The sequence below is a fragment of the Saccoglossus kowalevskii genome, chromosome 7, assembly GCF_978046115.1.
Source record: "Saccoglossus kowalevskii chromosome 7, keSacKowa6.1, whole genome shotgun sequence".
Lineage (NCBI taxonomy): Eukaryota > Metazoa > Hemichordata > Enteropneusta > Harrimaniidae > Saccoglossus > Saccoglossus kowalevskii.
Window position 1 is genome coordinate 23,377,305 of NC_140647.1, and position 25,429 is coordinate 23,402,733.

A 25,429-nucleotide genomic window follows, 5' to 3' on the forward strand; every position below is an offset into this window, starting at 1 on the left:
GCGTCGTCCGTGTCAATGTTTTACTTTTTCGACTTCTTCTTGAAAACTACAAGCCTGAATGCTTTGATACTTGGTGTATATGTACCTTGGGTAGACCTCTCTTAGGTTTGTTCATTTCATGTTGATATCTTCAATTCTCTAATTTTGGTGAATATTTTTGTCATTTTTGGTAGAAAGTGATATTTTCGACTTCTTGTTAAAAACCGCAAGTGCAATTGCTTTGATATTACATATATAGGTACTACATGTGGACCTCTCTCAGATTTGTTCATTTTGTAATGATATCTTTAATTCTCTAATTTTGGTGAATATTTTTGTCATTTTTGGTAAAAAGTGATATTTTCGACTTCTTGTTAAAAATCGCAAGTCCAATTGCTTTGATACTACATATATAGGTACTACATGTGGACCTCTCTCAGATTTGTTCATTTCTTGATGATATCTTCAATTCTCTAATTTTGTTGAATATTTTTGTAATTTTTGGTAAAAAGTGATATTTTCGACTTCTTGTTAAAAACCAAGAGTTCAATTGCATTGATATTACATATATAGATACTACATGTAGACCTTTCTCAGATTTGTTCATTTCGTGATGATATCTTCAATTCTCTAATTTTGGTGAGTATTTTTGTCATTTTTAGTGATATTTTCGACTTCTTGTTAAAAACCGCAAGTGCAATTGCTTTGATATTACATATATAGGTACTACATGTGGACCTCTCTCAGATTTGTTCATTTTGTAATGATATCTTTAATTCTCTAATTTTGGTGAATATTTTTGTCATTTTTGGTAAAAAGTGATATTTTCGACTTCTTGTTAAAAATCTCAAGTCCAATTGCTTTGATACTACATGTGGACCTCTCTCAGATTTGTTCATTTCTTGATGATATCTTCAATTCTCTAATTTTGGTGAATATTTTTGTAATTTTTGGTAAAAAGTGATATTTTCGACTTCTTGTTAAAAACCAAGAGTTCAATTGCATTGATATTACATATATAGATACTACATGTAGACCTTTCTCAGATTTGTTCATTTCGTGATGATATCTTCAATTCTCTAATTTTGGTGAGTATTTTTGTCATTTTTGGTAAAAAGTGATATTTTCGACTTCTTGTTAAAAACTGTAAGTCCGATTGCTTTGATATTATATATATAGGTACTACATGTGGACCTCTCTCAGATTTGTTCATTTTGTGATGATATCTTCAATTCTCTAATTTTGGTGAATATTTGTGTAATTTTTGGTAAAAAGTGATATTTTCGACTTCTTGTTAAAAATCAAAAGTTCATTTGCTTTGATATTACATATATAGATACTACATGTAGACCTTTCTCAGATTTGTTCATTTCGTGATGATATCTTCAATTCTCTAATTTTGGTGAATATTTTTGTCATTTTTGGTAGAAAGTGATATTTTCGACTTCTTGTTAAAAACTGCAAGTCCGATTGCTTTGATACTATACATATTGTTCATTTTCTAATGATGTCTTCTGTTCTTTAATTGAAATGTGCATTGCTAACAGCGGAGCTATCTCAGCCGACAGGCTGCTTGTTTCAGATAGGAACATGGTGTTGGGTTTGTCTTTTTTCAGATAGGAACATGGTGTTGGGTTTCTCTTTTTTTCATCAAAATTGACCATCATCAAATGTGTATGGCACATTATTAAACGTAGAAATACTTTTGCATTTGTCAGATCGCATGTGACGATCTGACTTTTGTGTTTCCTGTTCTTACATTTGAGGTAAATGGAAAATATACATATGATTGTATACATGTATTGTTACAGGTATTGTTCCATTAACATGTGAGGAATTATTTAGAGGCATCAAGATTAGACAAGAGGCATGTGCTGAAGGTGAAGATTTTCAGGTAATTAAAGACAAATGAAATTGTAATTAGTCAATCTTACTGCCATCATATTTTCTATGAATATTTAAATGAAAACCATCACCCTGAGTTACTGTTAATTCTTCTAAAAATAGACACTCAATATAGTATTTTATTTTATATTATAATAATAATTATAATAAATACAGCCTTATTACCAAATCACCAATTCCTTCCAAAAACTTGTATGTCTACTTAAAAATAGAGATGAGGAAATGATCAAAAGCAATGGATGTTTTGTAATAGTTGCTTCACAACCAAAGATAAAATTGCAAAATCGTTCTTACGATGTCACTTGTATTACTTTTTATTCTTTGTTACTTATATATTTATTGCTAACAACTGATAGAAACGATCTTTTTCGAAGGTGTAATAAAATGTTATTCTACAAGACTAGAGTATTAATATATGTAGTATACTATAGGATTGTGAAATGAAAACGTATTTTATAATATTTTATTAATGAATCTGTCATAATGTCTCTCTTTGTAGGTCACATTTAGCATGATAGAAATTTACAATGAGCAAGTCCGTGATTTATTGAATCCTAAAAATGCACCTAAAGGGGGTTTAAAAATCCGAGAACATTACTCTAAAGGTTTCTATGGTAAGTCATAATTTCATTTTCTGAGGTTATATTGCCGGTGGTAAACATAATTGCCAAGTTAGTATTTATCAGATTTTTTGAATTTATGCTGATAAAATCATATCATACTCGCAGTCTGTATTGTTCTCAGTACCAATACAGATGTCGTTGACAAAATTTTGAATTTTCTAAAATCGGGCCAGCTTATGATGATAAGTTGAAATTAGAACACGTTTCATTAGAGTATACTGCAAAGTAGGCACAAAGGCAATATATCTATCGTATAGCGCCATCCTGTACCACCTACTTCCATACCTTCTGGTATTATTGTGGTAAACTTATTATTATACACGATTGCTGACTTGCAGTCATAATTCAGTGACAGAATACCCAAAATGGTTTGTGCCCAATGGCATGTGATCGATTGTGTTTAGTGTCACAATTCTTTTCATGTAATGTGCTACATTGTTGCTACATCAGAGCATAGTCCCTCTATCTCTATGATAGAGGGACTGTGATCAGAGGTAAACAAAGGTAATTGTTGTAGTGTGTCTTGTAAATATGACACACATTTTCCAAATAAGGAAAACAACTATAACAGATCAAAAGGCATATCTGTTACATGTCCGTGGTTTTTATTAATTCTTAAAGTTTTCATAACCAGGTGTATTGCATATAATATGTTTGTCTATATAAATTATGCAAATTAGTTGACTACATTGTAACAATGTCACTGTGATCCTTGCACCTTTTTTGATAAGTTTAGTTTTTATTTTATACCAAAAGGTATAAACATTGCTTTCATATATTCATCGAAACTTATTTTGGTTATTAAGCTTGGCTACATTAAGAAAGACAGCAGTGAGAATTTAAATTACATAGTGATCATTGATTTGTAGTTTATTCAATTATTGTCTTGTTATTACAGTTGACATGTTGAAAGTTGTAACAGTCAATACATTTGCTGATATAGAAAGCCGAATAAATGAAGGTACGCGGAATCGAACTATCGCATCAACGAATATGAATGCTACTAGTAGGTGAGTAAAGCCATGAAGATGAAGGTTGCCTAAAAGTTCAATGTTACTACATGTATTTTAAAAAGGGACACAAGTGACAAGTGTGACATATCTCATCTGGATTATTAGAATAATATATTTATTTATTTATTTATTATTTTATTTCCATTTCACTAAAGAAATATACCCCACTAACCTGGGGGAACAGGTTACAATGCATATAAAAAAGAAAGTTACAAGCGTGACTTTAATCGCCTCAATAAAATAAAATATTATAACTCATCTATTGGAGAACTCACACTAACAAATTATACTTAATCTGAAAAGCTGTGTATACAAATCTTGCAAGAATTTAAATGATTTCATGGTTATCCTGAGAAAAAATATATATAAGTTTACTGATAGGCGAAAGGAGCTCAAATTGTGGTTCAATGCAGTTAATTCAATCAAAAAGTGGTTTTTGAATATGGTTATATGCTGGACAAACTACCAGAAAATGAGTCATCTTCAACAGCATCTGGTCATATTTGGTAGGTTCTATTTTCCACAGGAGTTCCATAATATTTACCGGTCGCAATTTGTAACTTATGATTAGAGCATATCCAAATAATTCTCATAAAAAATATTTGTTTTAAATTGGCGAAACGTTCGTAACTTATATCTACTCATTTGATGATCTACGAACATCGTCAAATAAATATATTGATGATTTGGTAAATTGATTACCTCAAGTAATAGAAAATACTACTGAACTGCATGGCAGAAATTTGCCTCTGGTGGTATAGACATTGTGGTCATGAAGACCTGAGTTTGAGATTATATATTTGGTAAAAGTGGTTGAACATGCCTTAAATAAAGTTTTAACAACTATGTTTTCGTGATTGCAGTCGTGCCCATACTATTGTCTCTGTGACACTCATTCAGAAAGCTAAGAACCAAGCTGGTCAAATGATGACAAAGACATCCATCATTAATTTAGTGGATTTAGCAGGAAGGTAAGACCTTGTCTACCAGCATTATCATTCATACAAGAGCCATGCATATCCAAGCATAGCGCCCTCAACAGTTAAAAACAAATGATGTATATCAGTTCGTTTTTCTTAATAGAGGGTGCAATGTTAATACCTGTTATTGGTGGACAACTTGTAAAGTGAGTTACTTTTGATCATGAAACCACTTTCTTCAAGTTTGTTGTTTCAGCTCTATTTAAATCATATTAAAACCTACATAGTTTATTTATTTGCTATTCAATATTTAATAGTAATATATGTGTTTTAACAATTGGGTATCTATTAATCATTAAAAACATGATAATATATACTACCCACCACTTGTCAGGCATCGTTTTTACACTGGGTATGGTATTCTTATGAACTATAGGGGATGTAAAGTTGTTGATCAAGTGTACTTTTCGTGTTCACAGTCAAATTACACTATATCCTTTTTGTAAGTGTCATGAACTTTCCTTCATGTTGTCACTGTTTGAGATACATGTAAACCTGTGGTACCGCAATGAATAAGGCATATAAAAAATGACATGGTATAGCAGGCCAATATGTAAAGTGTGATTGACATATAAATAACACTATAATATTTTTTTTTCAGTGAGAGAGTTGAGAAGACAGGTGCTACTGGTGATAGGTTGAAAGAAGGCAGCATGATAAACCAATCTCTGTCAACGCTTGGTAATGTAATTAAAGCCTTGGCAGATCTAGGATCTGGTAAAAAAGCTGCACATAGTAAGTTTAATACTAATTAAAAAGCTAAGAGAGCGTAAATGCCACAAGAATTGTTTTTCCTCTATGAATTGTGTTCTATCCTTGCTCATTATGGAGTCTACTGTTTCTCAACCTATGTATTAACTATGGTGTTTGAAATAGTGGATGCTATGACTGGGAATATCTCAGTGGTCATTACATCTAAAATCTACTGATGGATCTATTTTGTGATACATTTAAAAAAAAATATATTTCACATTTAATCATCATGAGAACGACTGACCAATTTTATATTTATTTGCTATTAAAAAACTGTAACTGACAATTGTAAAAACAGAATATCAGAGAGCTTGGCAATTTTTTTACACCTAAGCGAGAGGATCGTCACCTGCCCACGCGCTGAAATTGACTCGCAAGCAACAATAACAACAGATGCTAAAAATGCAAAGGCTCAGGAGTAGACACTTGTTTGTAAACAATGACACGCTATGGCCATCTGACGCATGTGCAGGTGATGATTCCCCCACTTTAATATACCTAGTGATTAAAAACAGGCAGCTTTTCTAATGTTATTTTTTAACAGTGCAACTTATAAGACTTTATTAATTAGTATAACTTCGTATTTCAGTACCATACAGAGATTCTAAACTTACTATGTTACTGAAAAATGCCCTTGGTGGGAATAGTAAGACTATTATGGTGAGTGTATATTATAGTTCCTCTTCCATATAGAGGTGTCTTCTGATGTTTGCCGAATTATGAAGGATATTTAATATACACCCTTGCATGAAAGTGAAAACTGGATGTCACGGGTAACATGTTTGAAAATTTCAATGCAAAGTTTTACCTATTTTTAACTACATTCCTATAATTTGTTTTGAATAATTTTTAACCAGATGAATACGTTTTCCTATTTTGGTTATTGATTTTTATCCAAAGTTCTGAAAAAATATGAAAAATATTATGTGGGTTTATATTGTGAATGACAACAACAGTTTACTTTGGTGTAAAGCCGATGTAATCACACATCTATAAGATCTAAACACAAATAACATTTTTACTGCATGATCAAATAGTTGAAATGTTGAACTTTTTCACCACCAGACTTTTTTGCCCAAATTTGTCAACATTTTTTTTTATATTCTTTAAAATTTCTGGAAATGAACCATAATTTTGGGGCCAACAGACAAAATGTTACTAAATTTTTAGTTTTTACTCAAAAAATTTGGCTATTTTGTTGCAATTTTCTGATAGAAAGTGCAGACTATATACAGGACTAGTTTGTGAATTTGTGATGAAAAGAAGGAACTGGTGGTGAAAAGGTTAATGTACTAAACTGTAATACCTACCAAGAGCTTTGCCACATACACAAAACATACTTTTGACCTCTCTCATAACAAAAGTTTCACCACCTGAAAGAAACTCGCCTTCGACCTGTTTATTCCCCATAACTAAAGTTACGCCTCCTACATGAAACACACTTTTAACCCGCCCTCATCAGATGTCTTTTATTTTTGATGAACTTTTTCTACTCAAAGTATATTCTTTATTATTTGCAATAATAAACCACATTTCAATCTATCGTTGTCTTTGTAGATAGCTGCTATAAGTCCTGCTGATGACAACTATGAAGAAACCCTCTCAACTCTGCGTTATGGTAAAGATAAGCTCATTCAATTATGATATTCTAATACCTATTTAAACAAAAGCAACAAGCGAGTTTAATCAATTGAATTATTCATTTTTGTGCATGTGTATATAAAAGGAAGGTAGGAATATGTAATATTCTAACAATACTATTTTATAAGAACTTTGTTTACTAAAGATATTGTATGGTAAAGGCATAAAATAAATATTTTACACACATGTGTATCTATTAAAAAAAAGAAAAATGTTTTTACATATTCAGCTTGTTATTATTGTATAGTCCAACAATTACTTAGATTAGTTAGTTGCCTGACTTGTTGGTCATCTCGTTTAAAAGAAAAATCTCATACATGCCTGTTTAAACTACACATTGGGTCATATATATCTCATATAATTACAAACAGAAACTGACAATAACTTGGTTTTCACATAATGAATAATAATAAAGGACATATTATATTTTGTAACTTGGTATTTATACTTACATTGTACGATATCTCTGACTCAAACAAAACTCAAAAATGTGTATTTATGAAAATAACTGACGCTGAAAACTCCTAAAATTGACTCCCCTTTCTGTCGCTGGTTCATGCTTAATAATGTACCAACCATGGAACAATTATTTAGTTAGTTTTACAGCACCACTTTGTGTCTGTGATGTATTAATAATAAACATTCATTGTTATTACAGCCGATAGAGCAAAATCAATTAGAACTAAAGCTATTATAAATGAAAGCCCAACTGAAAAGCTAATCCGTGAACTCAGAGAAGAAAATGCTAGATTATTACAGCAATTACAGACTGGTGGTGGTGGTGCTATGGGCAGTAATATCAAAGGCATTCCTGAACACGGTGAGACTTATGCTTTGATTGCAGTAATGCTGCTTCTACCGACATTTACTAATTCTAACAATATCATTTGAGGGCTAGTATAGTATTTTTTGAGCTACTGTACAATACTTTATTTTCACTTGGAATTAATTTTCGCTATTTTCGCTGAAGGGATGATTCAGTGAAAATGAAATCCAGCGATTATACATTTTTTCCTATGTTTTACATTCAAATCAGTGAGAATAAATTCCATACAAAACACTTAAAAAGTGTTTTCAGCGACAATTAATTCCAGCTAAAATAAAGTATTCTACAGTATATGTTGTTTTTTACATGCTGTTATTTCAGTTATTTATTTCTCTTTGTGTTTATTCTACTGTTTCAAGTCTGGGTGCTCACCGTGTCACCATGACCAGAGTGTTATGTTTTCTGTTTTTCTTATAGGGGCACCTTGCAGTTAAGATTAATTTCACAACAAATTTACTTTCTGGATTAAAATAACAATGGGTATCAAAAGATAGATTAACATTGTAAACAACATAAACAATAGTGTCCCATGATTCTTTGGTGCAATCCATGGGATTGAGCGGTTCCCCTTTATGTACTGCAGCTTTGGTGGGACACGGTGAGTGTCCCTTATGCCAACAATGTTTTTTTAAGCTGTAATTTGAAGTGTTTGTGGCGTGAATAGCTTTTTGTCAAACTCTGTCAATTAAACTGAATAAATTTCCTTTTCTTCGAACACATTTTAGATTACTTATTTCACTTTGAAGCAGTTTCTGTTGTTTTCATTGGATGTGTCAGAAATAATAACAGACAAGATTAGGAGTGAATTTTGAGAAAATTACTATAAACTTTCTGTGCAAAAATTAGCAGTGTTACAATTTTTTTTATTTATAGAGGTGGAAGAAATGAAAAAAGCACTTGAGGAACAAATTCATCGAAATAAATCTGAAATGGATGAAATGGAAAAATCATGGCAACAGAGATTTTCTGAAGCAGAAGCTGCTAATATGGTGAGATGTTTTACGATAATTTGTTGAAGAATTGTACTTAAATTGTAAATGATGTTTTAAGTCTACTAATCACACTTGAATCATTACCTTCACAGGAAAAACTAGTTTTGGAACAGAAAAAACAGGAACAAATGAAAGTAGTTCCCCATTTCTGGAATTTGAATGAAGATCCTGCACTGACTGGCATGGTGGTACATTTTATCCACGATGGTAAGAATCACATTTATAATTGATTTGAGCTAGAGAGTAATTTACACTTTTTTCTACAATGAACATTTTTAGAACATTTTTATTTACTTGGTGTGATGTAGTAATTTGAGCTGTACTTGTTTCCCCTCACTCCATACACTACACCATGTTGGTGAGCAAGCTTACATTACACTTTATAATAGTATAACATTTTTGCCTATAATATGTGCTACATCCATTATATTATTATTCATCTGTCACTGTAACACCATAAGTTACAGTGTGCCATAATTTTGGGTATTTTATGAGATATTTTCATCCTACTACCGGTATAATAGGAAATGTGAATTCCAAATATGGAATGATTATGTGCGTAAGCGTCCTCTAATAATAAAAACAAACATGGCTACCACTACGGTTTGACCGGACTCCACACAAAGAAGTTCGCTGATTCTGTTCTAAACATTTTGGATTTCAGCATTCCCATGGTGTATCCTTGGAAGAAACAGATGTATAATAATAAGGTTATTACAAGAATACCTCAAAGTATGCACTCAGACAGTACGCAGCGCATGATCTCGATACTCAAGCTGTACTGTCTTCGTGCATACTTTACGGTATTCTCGTAATAACCCAATATTATCATATATGCTGTTAACAACTTTAAAACTGCGATGACTTTCATTTGTTCTTTTGAAAACCAAATTTCTATTTAATGTTATTTACATTTTGTGACACTGTAGTAGACAGTGTGTTTACATCATCTGAACCAAGATAAACAGTTAAAATAGTTATTTATTTTGAAAGGTTTCTTTCACTGTCTCCTGTACCTCATCAACAACAATACTAATGTTATGATGAATTGCTTTTAACAGGAAAGTCACATATTGGCAACAAAAATGCAGATCCAGCACCTGAAATATTGCTAGCTGGTCTTAGGTAAGGTGTTATACAAGACACTCAGGGACTCATTGAAAGAATATCACTCTACTGAAAATCAGAATTTTCTTGTTTTCGTCCTCTCTATATATCTATATATATATGTCTATTTTGCCTTTTATAAAATTAACTGAATCACATCCTGAAATAAAAGCTTCTAGTCAATTTTTGTTGTAAATGTATGCGTTGATATCCTTGGTAACTTCAAAGACAGGAACTATAAGGTTTACAATTATATTTTGTTGTCCTTTAACAAGTGTATGTTGGTCATAATCACTGGCAAAAATATCAATCAATGAATGAATAAATAATTTAATACCAATATGTTACAAGTTGCTTAATGCATGAACAAAAATTCTTGAATTTCAATTTGACTAGTCTGGCATTATGTTCAGTTAGAGTACAAAATTGATGAAAATTGGAACTTTCTGGAAAAAATCATGATGCGTGTTACAGTCTTAACACATAATTTTTTCCCATGCATTTTGGCAATCTGTGGTGGCTTTCACCAGACAATGTTCATAAGGCAAATACAGCGTATATATATTGCTCAGAGTTTATGGTGTTTTTTTATTTTTTTATTAGCATCCTGAAAGAACACGCTGTTGTGAAAAGGAACAAGAAAAATGTTGTGAAAATTAAACAAGTTGGGAAAGCAAAGGTGCTGGTCAATGGTAAAGAATTACAAGAAGAGAAGGAACTCCATCACAATGACAGGTATGTTCACTGACAGGGGAATTACAGTGGATGGAATTCAACAATAATGACCAGTTTAATCTAATTTATCCTGTTTTTAAGTGCAGAGTTCAAGTTTGAGCATGGTACACATGGTGCATTTAGAAACCATACATGTATTTAATACATGTCAATATATGAAGATTTTCTATCATTAATAGAATCTGTGTGTGTGTCTGTTCCACTAATATCCTGATATTCTGATTAGGTTTAGTAGAATCCGTGCATATTATTTTTCCCGTTTGCATAATTTGTGAATTTTCAGTTGTTTCTCTGATAACACAACAACCAATGAACAGATTTCAATTACAGAGGGATTATCCACAGAACTGATGGATTTTGTGTTGAAATTTATGCATAATAAAAAAACAATTTTCGCCTTCTCTATATATATCCAATCGAATTTATTTCTGTTTGATTGTATAAATTTTTTGATACTGTGGAATGGATTGCTATTAATACTGTAAAAGGATTAATTATTCAGTGGGTTTTAATTTTGCTTATTTCGCTGACTGGAAAATGCGCTAAATTAAAACCCAGTGAATATGTAAAATAACACATTATCTAAATGATAATACTTTGAATTTAATACCCACTAAATATGCCTGAAATGGTAAATCAGCAAAATTTAAACCCAGTCATTTTACAGTATTCAACTTTTACATGTGTATTTATTTATTCTATGTTTTCAATAGTTGCCTGCACACAGTTCCTTCTAATCTTTTTTCGATTTAATTTGGCAAATTAGGACAAATTAGTTTGATATCTATTTTATTAATTTTCAGGGTAATGTTTGGTTCCAATCATCTCTATGTGTTACATCATCCTCAAGATTTGGCCAAGAATATGAAAGCAGGAAAGAAAGAAGAAAAAGTGACATATGATCAGGCACAGACAGAGATAGCCGAGAATTCAGGGTTTAATATGCAGAAAGGTCCTGGCCAAACAAAAGGTATGTTCAATATGAAAATGATACATTGTGTAATAGCTTCTGTATGTGGGAAGCACACAGGGGAGTGTGTGTGTGTGTGGATGTGAAAGTTAAAAACTTCTGAGTGAATTTTGGTCAAATTTGGCACTTTGGAGTAAAGTGCAGTTTTTCGGGGCATATCTGTGCATATTAGGTAGCTAATTTGCATATTACCGTAAAAACCCTCAAATAAGAGCCACTTTGTAACACTTTCATTTCTGGGTGGTGCTTATTTGAGGTAACATTTTGACAACTTTGTAGCCAGTGGCTCTTAAACCAGGGTGATCAAACTTTTTCATTGTGAAATGGGGAAGGGATAATTGCAATTAATTAATTCTGTAAAAATACTGTTATGGGAATAACAAATGTCAAATAAATAAAAACGGCTGCTCGCTGACCGTGCTGCTTAGCGTACACGACGATTCGACGTTTCACCGACAATGTGTAGCGACGCCTGAAGTCATGTTTCACTGACAATGCGTAGCGATGCCTGAAGTCGGATTTGGTAGCACTCTCAGGGTCTGACCCACACTTGTACTTCCGTTGTACAATTGTTTACCAAGTCTGGTACGGCAAACTCCAATTTTTTTCTTGAAAACTGGGAATAACTTGCGTGGCTGTGGCTGGCGTGGTGGTTGATTTGGTGACGATATAAAATAGTTTCGATAGAATTTATCTGACCAGCAGCGACAGGAGCATGGAACGAATGAAAAAAATGATGCCCAATCATTTGTATTTATGGCAAAAACAATAAAGAAAAACACGTTTTTCTATAGATTTTTACAGCTTGGGTACTTGGGCATTGTTTTCATTGCGCTAGACGTCTGAAAGTACAGCTTTGGTTTATATATTTCCTGTTTCATAATCAAGCCAGCTTATAATGATATGTTAATGATATTCACGTACTTCACTGCCCAGGCAAACGGGGTCAAACTATAGCCCCACCCCTATATAACCAAATACGAAACGATACCGAGAAAGTAACAATTACATGTATTAAAAATAATTTCCTGTGACCAATCGGAGAGACTAAATCATTTACGAAAGCCCAGGCCTGTTACAAGGCATTTTCTAATTGGTCCATTCCAGATTATTTTCAATTCTCACAAATAGCTAATTTAAATATTTGGGTCAGGCGGGTCACGTCAACTTCGCTTTGCTGTAAGACAAGTTGATCGCGCAAGTTTGTGGAACTAATCCATTCGACTTCAATTTTGATTATTTTCGGCAAGAGAGTCCTCTCCAAACTAATGCCAGTTATTTTGTCACTTCCCTGAACATTTTGTCTCGAATCACCCCAAAACGAACGTCTCAAATGAAATGCCAAAAATAACCCAAAATCACGATCAGCGAGAGTGGGCTGCGTAATCATTACATTCTCACAGTCGGAGCTAAGTCACGATCCCTCAAACGTTGCCAGGACCGGATTAACACCTCTGTTTCCCCCCCCCCCCCCACGCTAACCAAATTTCCCCCACGCTAAGGAGAAAATCTTTTGTTTTCTATTGACTTCCTGTTCCGGTCCGTCTGTGTATTTTCGATACCTCCGATTTTCCGATAAAGGCGTTCTAAAATCGTGACGTTTTTTACTTGGTTATAAAGACAACATTGGCAATGAATATCTCAACGTGTCCTTCGGTGTTTCGGCAAAAAACATAGTTACTACTAAATAGTTTGTGAATTGGTCGATTGTGTGTCAGAAATTTAAAATAGACAAGTTGACAGTCACATTCACGCTCTCAGTGTATTTCTTTCGTCTGTCATTCTTCCGTTCTCAAATATACTGGACATCAGGCAAGCTTTGGGGATAATCTTTATTTGTCTCACACCTTCTGTGGGGCAATAAACAATGCAGGGTGGAAGTGAGGCACGACAAGCTTGTGTCTGCCTGATTGTAAACAACCGGGCGGCTGGCGCTTATTTCTGGTTTCTTATTGACAAAACCACTCAAATCTTGGTGGCTCTTAATGGAGGGTCAAATGTAACAAATTTTCACTGAGTGGCTCTTAATTGAGGGTGGCGCTTATTTGCGGATTTTTACGGTAATTCATCCTGTGCATGCAAGAACTTCAGAATGGATTTTGATCAAATTTGGGAGTGATAGTGGGGAGGGGGTGAAAAAAAGTAAAGTTGAGTGTAATATCTCTTCTCCCTGCACAGAGGATTTACTTGTCCAAGAAGACCTAATTGAGATGATGCCTTTGGTTAGTGAAGCAAACGCCATGAGTGAAGAATTAGATAAGAAAGTGCGTTTTGAAATTGCTATTGTTGCACCCGCAGTTAAAGGATTGAAACATGGCAGAACAGAGGTAAGTAAACTATGTGAATACATTTGTTACCTAATTCACAATGCCATCCACAGCACCAAAAAACGAGAGACTCACTGCCTAAGATTTCATGGTAACAGGGAAACGTTGTGAATATTTGGAAAGCATTGCTGTTTACTGGCATGTTATTTTTCTCTGCACGTTGGGTGTAGAGTATGATGTAACAGAAGTTATATTTCATTAGGTTAATGTGGTGATACGAAATCTAGAGAATGGGACAGAATTTATGTGGCAAAGAAACAAGTTTTTGAATAGGAAGTATATGATGCAAGAAATGTACCAGAACTATATGGAAGGAGACAGTGACTGGGATGTAGAAAAGGTAATTATACAATAATTGTACTAGTAAGAATTGTGTATTATAGAACTTTTATCTAATTTGTAGACAATTAATGCCCATTGGTGATTGAAATTGTATTGAAATTCTACTTAGTTTAACATTTTTCTCTTATTCAACATCATCATAAAACATAAAATAGAAAGCTATAAAATGTGCCTACATTGTTTTATTCCATTTCAATGAAACTTAGTACAAAGATGCTCTAGGACAATGTACAAACCTAATTAGTTTGGGGTAAAAATCTGTTCATATTAATTCCCTAATAAGCATAATAATTCATAATTTTTTGGTTTTAATCACATTTCAATTAAACTTGGAAACATAGATTTTCTGTTACATTGCGCAGACCTCATTAGTTTTACACTCAAATCTGTTCATATTAATTTTCTGATTTGCATAATTAGTTTTCAGCTAAGTAATTTTGAATTATATTTAATGTGTCTCCAATACTCTCAGCACATGGGAGTTCTTTCTAAGCTTTCTTTGATTTTATAAAGGGTTTATAAGATAATGGTAGATAGCTATCATAACCATGTTGTATGGTGGGTGGTATGTGATAAAAATCTCACCAGAAATGAACTTGAGCGCTTTACAAGCATTTTAAAGTGCTCTAATTTTGTTTGTGTCTATCAAATACTGTAAACACTGGTTTTCAATTTCGTTATTTTCACCGATGAGTAATATTTGCTAATAATTAAATCTATGTGAACATGTCATATTACAATAGAAGTAATTGTTTCCATGCCATGATCATGAACTTAAATAAAACCAAGTTTTTCTCAAAACTACTAGTTAGTGAAATTAAATGCCAGTGAAATTAATTTGTTTTGCTGTATATTTCTGTATATTTCTATATCAATAGCATCAATAAATGCTTAAAAAAGGGAAAGGCCAAAAATGGTGGACATTTGTCTGTTTTTCTTTCTTAATTTCTACAGCTTTCTGAATATATCTAATTACCTGTAGTATTGTGTACATGTACTTGTGGTTACACAGGTACTAGTTTGTAAATACACTTAATGACCTTTTTTTATCAAGTAACTAAGGGGCCTGCTATACTTTATTTTCGTGTTGTGTATTTGATTTTAAGATTTCCCTTTTAGCCAATCAGGACAAAGTTCATTTGCACACAACACGTAGCATCACTTTTTTACAAACTAAAAGTTGATCTCTATCCTTTGTTTTCAGCATATAATAAATAAGTTTTTAGAATATTGGTAAATGCATTAGTTTGTTAAAATATAACATATAGTATCTGCCATCTTGTGTATAAAATTTACATTCTCTGGTAATATGTATCTCACCCTCTAAAATTTTACATTCACATATATCATCTTTTTATTATTATTGTATTATATATATATTTATTTATATTTTTAATCTCCCAGGAAAAAGATCCCTTCTGGGAACCACCAGAGACTGAAGCCCTTATTGGCTATGTGCATTTATATTTACAAAGTTTGGGATATATGATTGAATTAGAGGAAACCTTATCTATCACTGACTATAAAGGATTGGAGAGAGGACATCTGAGTGTAGAGGGAGTTCCCTGTCGATCTAACGGATCAGAGTTTGACGAAAGTGAAGATGCATTTGTAGAGGAGCCATCAGAGTTGGTGAGTATGAACATGATTACCGGTACACAGCCTTGCTAAGGTTGTAAAAAGTGCAGGGATAATAATCAGTCATAATAAAACTGGAGTTTCTCTTTGTATTATTTTCATCAATGAATTATGAAGTAAATTACATTTTCACATGCAGTATGTTGCTGTTTTGGTCAATGCATTGCCTGCATTGTTAAACTGTTCCCAGGATGGGTGCAAACTTTTCAAAGTGATATTTGAGTAGCTGTAACTTTGGACGGCTAAAGTATTTTAAGTAAATCTAGGTTAACACTGATGGGACTACCGTAGTTAAATCAAGTGGGGTAAGACCAAATAAATGACTCAGAGACAAGGATGCCGGTAGGTAGGTATGGGGGGGAGCATCACACCCTCACGTGCAGGCGTCATAGCGGCTGACCCCATGATGCAATTCGCAGATTTGAATTACATCATGACATGAACAACGTGGTACCTGAGTGTTTTTTGGTCACTACGGCAACCTCACAAGTAGGCGTCGTAAGAGTTGTTGCCACCGTACGAGTCACAATTTAGACTAACACTGCGGCAAGAACACCGTGGTACCCAAGCAAGGCTGTGTATGCTGCAGTGACAGCCCCCAAATTACTCATAGAGAACAACGAGCATGATTGTGTTAGAAAATGCAAGTCATGCATGCAAGATTTAATTTGCTTTGATGAGGTGGTAGCATGGAGACTACTCAAAACAAAATAAGAATAAAAATCTAATGACAAGAGCAAAAGTGGTTGAATGCAACGATGACGCAAAAGTGTAAAGCATGTGCTCAGCGAATGCATAAATAATAAAGAATTACGAATCCGAGTAAAACGATGCACAAAGTCAAGTTAAATGCTTTTTAAAAATTAATGAATGACATAAATAGTAAAATGAATTACGAATGTGAGTAAAACGATGCATAAAGTCAAATTAAATGTTTGTATTTGTTTGTTTTTTTGTTTTTTTTGTTTTTTTGTTTTTTTGTTTTTAAATTAATGAATAACATAATAATAAAGTGAATTATGAATGTGAGTAAAACGTTGCACAAAGCTAAAAATTACTTTGATAGTTCAATTGTTCAAGGAATGTTGTACCATGATTCCGGGTACCTTGCGGAGAGTTTTCATTGGCGTCTTAATGTAGGTTTGGTAGGCATCGCTCTTCCATCGTCCAAGGCATTTGATTAACCAATCCGGAATTCCTGCAGCTGCAGCGGTGGTGGCAGCTCCGCTTCGAAAACTATGGCTGGTGAATTGGGTGATATTAGGTACACCACCCTGAACGAGGTGAATTTGCAACACATGTGTAAGCTTCTGGCGGGTAAGGTAGTCACCGTTGGTGAATTGAAATGCAGGACTCTGTCGCAAGTGAGAGGTGTTTGCAGAATAACGGTGATACGCACGTACCGCACATACTGATGAATCAGAAGCAGCGATGACAATGGTTTGACCCTGCCGAAAAGGATCAGTCTTCGATGCCTTTATGTGAACATTGAGCCCACAGAGATTGTCATCGATGTGTATATCTGCATGGAGTAGGGTTGTAGCTGTGTCGTAATATGTTGGAGAAGAGGCGGTGAATTCGCTAACTCTAAGAAAGCCGAAAAACGCGATGGTGAATGCTGACCACATCATAAGTTGGTCGATAGGGTGAAGAGAATGAGATGCACGGAGGGCGTTTTTCAGTTTCCGAAGTATACCAATAGTAACAGGAAGTCGTTGGCGAGTAGGCACGCTGTGGTGTCGCTTGATTCCTTGTAAGGTGCGGTGTAGAGTGTTCCAGTCAGATATATCATTGACATGTCCTGCTTCGATGTGCATGTCGAGGGTGGCAGTCAGGTACAGTTTTATGGTGTTGTAGACTAGCCCAGTCGATGCAAGATATGTAACGAATAATGTTGCAGAGTGTTGAGTGATAGGTAGACTCGGAATACCATGAGCGAGACAAAACTTGAAATACCGAGACTGACCTGCAGCATATGTTCGCCGTGTCGAGACGGCTAGAGAGTGATAGGCGTAGTATTTGGCTTTTTCTTCGAGGTTACCTATGGCAGCAGATGTTGGAGTTGCTTGATGTAGTCCCTTGTGTTGACTGGGTATTTTGTTGCTTGTGGTGCCAATGAACGGAATCTCTGTAGCTGCAATCGGGATAAAGAATCGGCAATGTTATTATTAATTCCACTGATGTGGGTGACCATGACATGAAAATTTGCTTTGGCAGCTTTGAAGAAAATAGCTCGAACAAGAGCCATGATGAGAGGACAACGCGAGGATCCTTTACGCCAAATGTTGACAATACTTTCGTTGTCACAGTGAAATAGGACCCTCTTTCCATGCCACAAATTCCCCCAAATTGAACAAGCGAGGAAGATTGGGAGTAGTTCTTTCCATGCAATGGAAAGGTCGGGCTTGGTGCTGGATGGAATGGAGGACCATGGCAGAGAGAACCATTTGCCATTAAAATAGCCTCCACACCCAAGCGTAGATGATGCATCAGTGTATAATTCCATTTCGGGTGAGGGAGTCCATTTTGATTGAAGGAAATGGGCTGAACCATTCCACGTTGGCAGGAAGTCCCGCCACCACTGTAGATCGAGGTGGAAAGGCTGAGTTAATGTTAAATGTTGCTGGAGCGTATTTACGGTAGTTGAGAGATTAATCATGCGACGCAGGAATGTCCGACCTGCAGGAATGCATTTGCAGGCAAAGCTAAGTATGCCAATTAATGACAGTAGTTCGCGTTTTGTGCATGATGTTATCAAGGACCATTTTTCCAAAGTTTCTGTAATTTCACGTAGCTTGCCGTCTGGCAAACGGAGTACCATTTTAGTGGTGTCTAATTCAATTCCTAGGAATGTGAGTATTGTTGAAGGTCCCTCGAGTTTTTCCGGTGCAATGGGAACGCCAAGATCTTTACAGACGGATAACATTGTCTGTAAACTGTTATTGCAAATGTCAGAATCAGGTGGTCCTGCGATGAGGTAGTCGTCTAAGTAATGGAGAATGTTATTGTTGTGAGATCGATTGCAAACGATCCAATTGATTGCCTCAGCAATCTGGTTGAAGAGAAAGGGTGCTGACCTAAGTCCAAATGGTAAGACACGATCAAAGAAATAGTATCCATTCCACTTGTAACCTAGGAGATGCCAATCTTCACGTCTGACAGGACACAAGCGAAATGCATGTTGTATGTCAACTTTAGCAAGTTGGGTAGCGGATCCAAATTGATTGATCATGCTGACGGCATCGTCAACTGTCGAGTAGTGGAGCGAAAAATCCTCTTTGCAAATGTTGTCATTGACGCTGTCAGAAATTGGTTGAGATAAGTCCATTATAATTCGATGACCCCCGTTTTTCTTTGGTCGCAACCCCAAGGAGTTGACAACGAAGTTGGGAAAAGGGGGTTTAATAAATGGACCTACCGCGTGTCCTGCACCAATTTCCTTAATGATGGAGTCTGTAATGATTTGTGGATTCGTGTAGGCTGACTTTGCGTTTTTTGTTGAACGAGCATGTTGGCTTCCTGAAAAACCCAAGTCTGCACCTCTGGAAATGTCTAAAATAACAGACGCCATGAATTGTTTATTAGGATGATTATGAAGTTCGCGTGCAAAAACCTCTTGATTGAGCGATGTCGTAGGAAAAAGGGAATCCACAAATTTAATAGGTTTTATCATTCCCGCGAAATGGCTGTGGTGTAGGTCCTTGTTGATTTGTTGAGTTGATAGCGCCACGAAAAAACTGGTTACCTTGGTTTCGATGGAATTGTGCAACGTGATCCCCAGAATAACAAACGCTACATTGATGTAGGCGGCCATTTTGACACGGGTCGGAACAGCGCCCTCTATTGTAATCTGCAAGTTTGTTGTTGTTGACTGGTTTGTCAGGTAGGAGCCTGTCCGCTGGTCCATGTGTAGGGATTAGAACGCTGTTTGTTTTTGAAGCAATCTTTTTGTTGGTGACCATGTTTGCCGCAAGTGAAGCATTTCTGACGGATTAAGTGACTAGAGTTCTGAAAGCATTCGTAGTCAAGCTCGTTATTGACGTAACTCCAATTTATTTGGCCGTGAAATCTTGAGGCGTTTAGACGAAAAGCTCTATCGTAGGCGATCCATGCAGCTGGTTCGAATCGTTTTGCTTTTCTTGCGATGAAGCGTTGATAATTGAACAGAGGTACGGTTTGATCAGGAAAGTAGTAAGACACATACGCTGCATAGGTCGAAAAACCATCAAGCCATGTTTCAAAGTCTTCGATTGATTTACGCTTTGGTTGGGTTGTAAGTGTCAAGCCTGGGTTAGGGTTGTCGCTGTCTACTGATAGGTGCGTATTGAGGGGTGCCCCAACGTTTGGAAGAATGTTGTCTGGGCGGAATTCGGATAAATCTATGAACTTACCGCGAATGGTGAGAGCATTGAGTGTTGATGGATCGACGTACGGGAGTTGTAGGTGCATCGGAGGGACGACTGCGGGAACTTTCGATGGTGCCGGTGGAGGAATGTTGCTGACTTGTCCTGTAGCGTGTGCTTGTTGTGCCAATAGCATGGGTTGTACAGCTGGTTGGTTGTACTGTGCGTAAGTGTGTTGTTGTTGAGCAACTGGTTGGTTTGAAGATAGACCGATAATCTGTTGGTTTGCTGCAATGAGTTGTGGTTGATTGAAAAGATCGTATATTTGCTGAGTAGCTGGTTGCGTCATTGCGAATTGGTTATCAGTTTGTTGTTGGTTCGTTGTGGAGGCTGGTGACAGCAAGTCGATTTGTAGCGGACTAGTGATAGTTGCGGCGTTTGGTGTTGAGTTTTCGTCGGCGAGTTGGTTACTAGTTTTCGTGGCTGTACGTTGTTTTTTGTTCGAAGTAGGAGGTGGCTGTTGGTCTTGAGAAAACCGTGCAGGAGTTTTCTTGGATCGAGTTGGTCTTCCACGTTTCTTCTGTGCTGGCATGATGAATGAAGGTGGTCAACTTTCAAAGTTTGTGAGGAAAAATCGTTCGACAGCAAGCAATGAAGCGAGTGTGATATGACTGATGAGTGAATGCTTGGTCTAGTGGTTAAATAACCAAGATGCAGAGAATTGATTGGTTGGGGATGGGAGGATTATGGAATATACAAAATATGATTGGTTACCAAGAATGCAGGTTATGGAATGTGTACTTAATAACAAAGCATGGCAATGAAACAAAGGACTGGATGTGTAATGCAGAAAGAGGATTATTATAAGTATGAGGGTGCAGTGTTCTCCACAAGGGGTTTTAGGTGGGCGGCCCGCCCATCAAGTTTTACGGCCGCCTAGTAACTCTCAACGCCCGCCCACCAACGTACATCCAGCTGAAATTATTTGTAAAAAGCTTGCATTGTTCTTCCCAAGCCTAAACAAAAGAGTAGTTGCCCAACCCTTTATTTTGCTATTGTTTCAAGAGTCCAAACATAAACAATGACCACTGGAAGTCTGCAAGCAGTTATCAAGTGTATTCATGGCAATGTGTCAATCGCCTGAATTCATTGTCGCCCGACATTGTTGCCACTTATTACTCACGATACACAACTACAGTGGTTTCAATTTACAGCTGTATTTTTAATAATCGTCTTCCAATCACGAAAGAAAGAATTAAATACGAACGAAATGTATATGCACAGAAAATAAACAAATATATTAGCATATTGCATGTAAACTCGAACAAAAATTAAAATTCTAGCCGTATTTACAACGTTCGCTCGATTTTCATCGTGAAAACAGCATGGAGAAGGCAAACTGGTGACCTTTTGGCCTACCCCATTCAACGACCGTCGGCCACCCACCGGTGTTGGCGCTGTAACGATTTAGTATCTAAGTTGCATAGGGGAGCAGCGCATTCTGGGTGTTCGTGTACTGAATTCGGAAAGCGGTAATAAACATCAAACATGGCTGCCAGATTAGTTTACCGCGAGTATTTGTAATTGAATAATATTTTAGTTACCTTTTCCACGTACTTTTTTTCATTTATCCATTTTTTATGTCTAATCTTTCGAGAAAATAGCAGATTCTTTTATTTTGCCGATTGCTAGCATTTTTCTTGAATCCCAAAACAACGTGTGAAAACGCAACGTATCGTGACCGTACATGCGTAAATGCATCTTACCGTCCGTCGGCACGGGTGAGTACTGATGCCACAAATAAAAAATGTTATGAGTTTTATTTTGACAAATCGTCCGTTTTGGCGTCGGGAACAAATCACCTCGTATATTTTCTACATTATAACTCGTACTTGCTCTTGGTTACTCGAATTGCAGAATGATTTGCGAACGTATAAATCACCGATTTCAAACTTTTTGCATTTCGTAAATATTAATAGTGACCAATCTGTTTGTATTTCAAAAAATTGTAACATGTTTCAATTAAATTAAAAAGAGAATAGTAAATAACTTAGTGTGTATTGCATTGCATGACATAAAAGCTAGAAAGATGTATGTAAATGACATGCAAATTAATATGCAAATTTATGCTAATTAGGCCGCCCACCAGCTATTTTGGATTGTGGAGAACACTGGGGTGATAATTAAAACATAACATGGAACAAAAGACTGGCAACGGGGTGAGGCAGATGAACCCCATGGTCAGGTGTTAAGTATAAACTACGATTGTGAAAACATGATATGTAGGTAGTGGACAGGTGTGGTCGTCCCAGCAGTGTTAACCTCAGATTACTATGTAATCAGCCAATTAACAACATACCGGTAACACTCTCCGATGAAAGAGCCCTACCAATGTAGGAGAATGCAATTCACAGTTTTTCATATCACTTTTCATTTTCTATATATTCAAATTTTCATTAGTATATATGTAGTCCACCATCAAGATTTCCCAACAAAGGATTATGGGTAAAGTATGACATCATAGCTTGTGTTGTGAATAATTAGTCCCGTTTGGACGAAGTCCGAAAACTGGGACTTATAATTCGGTCTCCGTCCGTGCGTCCGTCCAGAGTCATATCTCAGAATCCCTTGGACCGATTCCGTTCATTCTTTGCATGTGCCTAGTACTTTATGTGGGACATATGCACATGCAGTGGTTTAGCAATTTGATTCAAAATGGCCGACTGGCAGCCATCTTGTTTTTTGAAAATGTTGTATTTTGGACATGCTTTGTCAGTTTTCATTCAAACTTAGTACATAGATTAAACATGTTTGGATACATGTCCATGACGATTTATTTCACAATTGGATCAAAGATGGCCGACTGGCAGCCATCTTGTTTTTTTGAAAATGTATTTTGGACTTGCTTTGTCAGTTTTCATTCAAATTTAGTACATAGATCATACATGTTAGGATACATGTCCCCGACCGTCCATGAATTCCTGAGTCTGTCCGTCCGTTCTTCCGTCCGTGTGTCTGTTCGACCGTGCGTCAGTCTGTCAAGAGTCATATTTCAGAATCCTGTGGACCGATTCCGTTCATTCTTTGCATGTGCCTAGTACCTTATGTGGGACATATACACATGCTGTGGTTTAGCGATTCGATTGAAAATGGCCGACTGGCAGCCATCTTGTTTTTTTTAAATGTTGTATTTTGGACATGCTTTGTCAGTTGTCATTCAAACTTGGTACATAGATTATACATGTTAGGATATATGTCCATGACGATTTATATGCAATTGGATCAAAGATGGTCGACTGGCAGGCATCTTTTATTTTTTATGCGGTATCTTGGACGTGCTCTGTCAGTTTTCATTCAAATTTGGCACATACATGTACTTTATACATGTTAGGATGCATGTCCATGACACTTTGTGTAAAATCTGGTCAAGGATGGCCGATTGACAGACATCTGACTTTTTGGCCTTACTACTATATTTCTACTATTTATGTACCATTTTCATTCGTATTTGGCACATACATCATACATATCAGTGTGTTTCATAATCAGATCAAAGACGGCCGAATAACGGCTGTTTTTATTTTTGACCATATTACTACTACACGGAACATGTGTTTTGATGTAAATTAACAATCTGTTGTATATGCCACTTGGAACTCAAGTTTCAAGGACATGTTCGCGACAACCCCTCCACTTTAATATGACGAGCACAAAGAGAACTTTTAAAAATTTAACGGGGACTGTGTCATTTTCAAGGAAATGAATTCATCTCTAACTTAAAGTAGGACTTCAAATTGATTGAATGTTTAGAACATGGTGCCAACCTTACATATGAAATGGTTGTCATAGCAACAGAACTGAAAATATTCATTTTCAACAATCAAAATAACTATTTTTATCTCTTTTACCTTTTTGGCAACGTCTTTACTTGTTGTGTTTTTGTATATTCTAATTTTCATTATTATTATTATTATTATTATAAGTAATATTCACACTGACAATGTGAAAAAATTTCAGGATTAATATAGTTGTGGATGAAATTATTTTCCTAATTAATTGGTGGACAACGTATACTAATTGAAAAGTTGAGTATTTGTAAAATATAGAAATAAATATAGAAAAGCTGTAAATTTTATCCCACTGCATTAGTGGAGCTCTTTCATCTATGAGTATCATATTGCTGGCCTTGATTTCCTTTTTAATATAATAATATTATTTTCAATTTGCTTTTATATCACCTAATGTATTTTCTTATGTCTTCTCACCGCATCAGGAAGGGAAATCTATGTACTTTCGTTTAAAGATTCTCAATGCAAGAGGCTTACCTGTTCAATTTAACAAGGCAAGTATGAAATATATAGCATAATTGATATCACTTGTTCTGTGTACAGCTGATTGACATGTAGGATGTCATTAGCATGTTGTTTTGAGTATATTCCAAATGCAGGTGTCAATATCGAATCATTTTAAGTGCCTAAATTGGAGTGCAACTTACTTTACATCTGTTCATATGAACTGGCACTATTTCAAGAATGCAGTGTTTGTTGTGGCTAAAATTGCATTTAACAATGAGCTGTTATCATCATAAAAAGTGTAAACTGTTCTTTCAACACAACTTCTCGAAAATTTAAATCGCTTTTTGAAAAAAAAATAATGCCTTTTTTTCACCAAAATGAGTGCCAAAACACTATAATCTGATTACTCTTTTCACAGAGTTTTTGCAGGTATAAGTTTTACCTAGATGAGCAAACTAACCAAACCAAAGAAATTGAAGGAACGATAAATCCAAATTTTGGACATAATCACCTAATCAGTTGCAATCCAGTTACAAAGCAGGTAATGTAAATTATCCATACTTTATTTGCTCTATTACTAGCATATCACTCAAATGTCCCAAAACAGATAGTGGAGCAAAGTACTCATCTACCAGTAAAACAAACATTTCTTGCTGACATAAACATATATATATTTTTGAGAAAGTTGGTCATAAATCGCATGTCAATGTTTATTGGTTTATTATGTAAAATCATGGATCTATTGTACCATGGCACCATCAAATAGCATTCTTTTGTGTGTTACAGTGACGTATTTGAAGAAACTTGTCCTAATATTTTTCAAAAATAGCTATTTTTAGAACAATTCCATAGAGCGCAATGTTAAACAAAAATTGCATTTTTCAACAGTTTTTAAAACCCAGATTTTTTCAAAAAATTCAGGAAAACAAAAAGTAGGCCATCATTAACAATATATTATTT

The 25,429-nt window shown here is 35.3% G+C and overlaps 1 protein-coding gene across 2 annotated transcripts in view; it reads left to right on the forward strand.

The window, feature by feature from the left end:
- LOC102800593 (kinesin-like protein KIF28) overlaps positions 1-25,429 on the forward strand; it is a 37,694-nt gene that overhangs the window by 3,906 nt on the left and 8,359 nt on the right. The window contains exons 3-20 of one of the 2 annotated variants that reach the window (XM_085501327.1): positions 1,791-1,873; positions 2,384-2,498; positions 3,406-3,517; positions 4,384-4,491; positions 5,102-5,235; positions 5,843-5,913; positions 6,811-6,871; positions 7,553-7,714; positions 8,594-8,709; positions 8,805-8,919; positions 9,774-9,837; positions 10,423-10,554; positions 11,358-11,524; positions 13,703-13,851; positions 14,054-14,191; positions 15,598-15,825; positions 24,448-24,516; positions 24,888-25,010. In XM_085501327.1, coding sequence (XP_085357453.1) covers positions 1,791-1,873; positions 2,384-2,498; positions 3,406-3,517; positions 4,384-4,491; positions 5,102-5,235; positions 5,843-5,913; positions 6,811-6,871; positions 7,553-7,714; positions 8,594-8,709; positions 8,805-8,919; positions 9,774-9,837; positions 10,423-10,554; positions 11,358-11,524; positions 13,703-13,851; positions 14,054-14,191; positions 15,598-15,825; positions 24,448-24,516; positions 24,888-25,010 — 2,147 coding nt within the window. Of the gene's footprint in view, positions 1-1,790; positions 1,874-2,383; positions 2,499-3,405; positions 3,518-3,927; positions 4,027-4,383; positions 4,492-5,101; positions 5,236-5,842; positions 5,914-6,810; positions 6,872-7,552; positions 7,715-8,593; positions 8,710-8,804; positions 8,920-9,773; positions 9,838-10,422; positions 10,555-11,357; positions 11,525-13,702; positions 13,852-14,053; positions 14,192-15,597; positions 15,826-24,447; positions 24,517-24,887; positions 25,011-25,429 lie in introns of those variants that run through there. The other variant, XM_085501328.1, reaches the window with a different exon arrangement.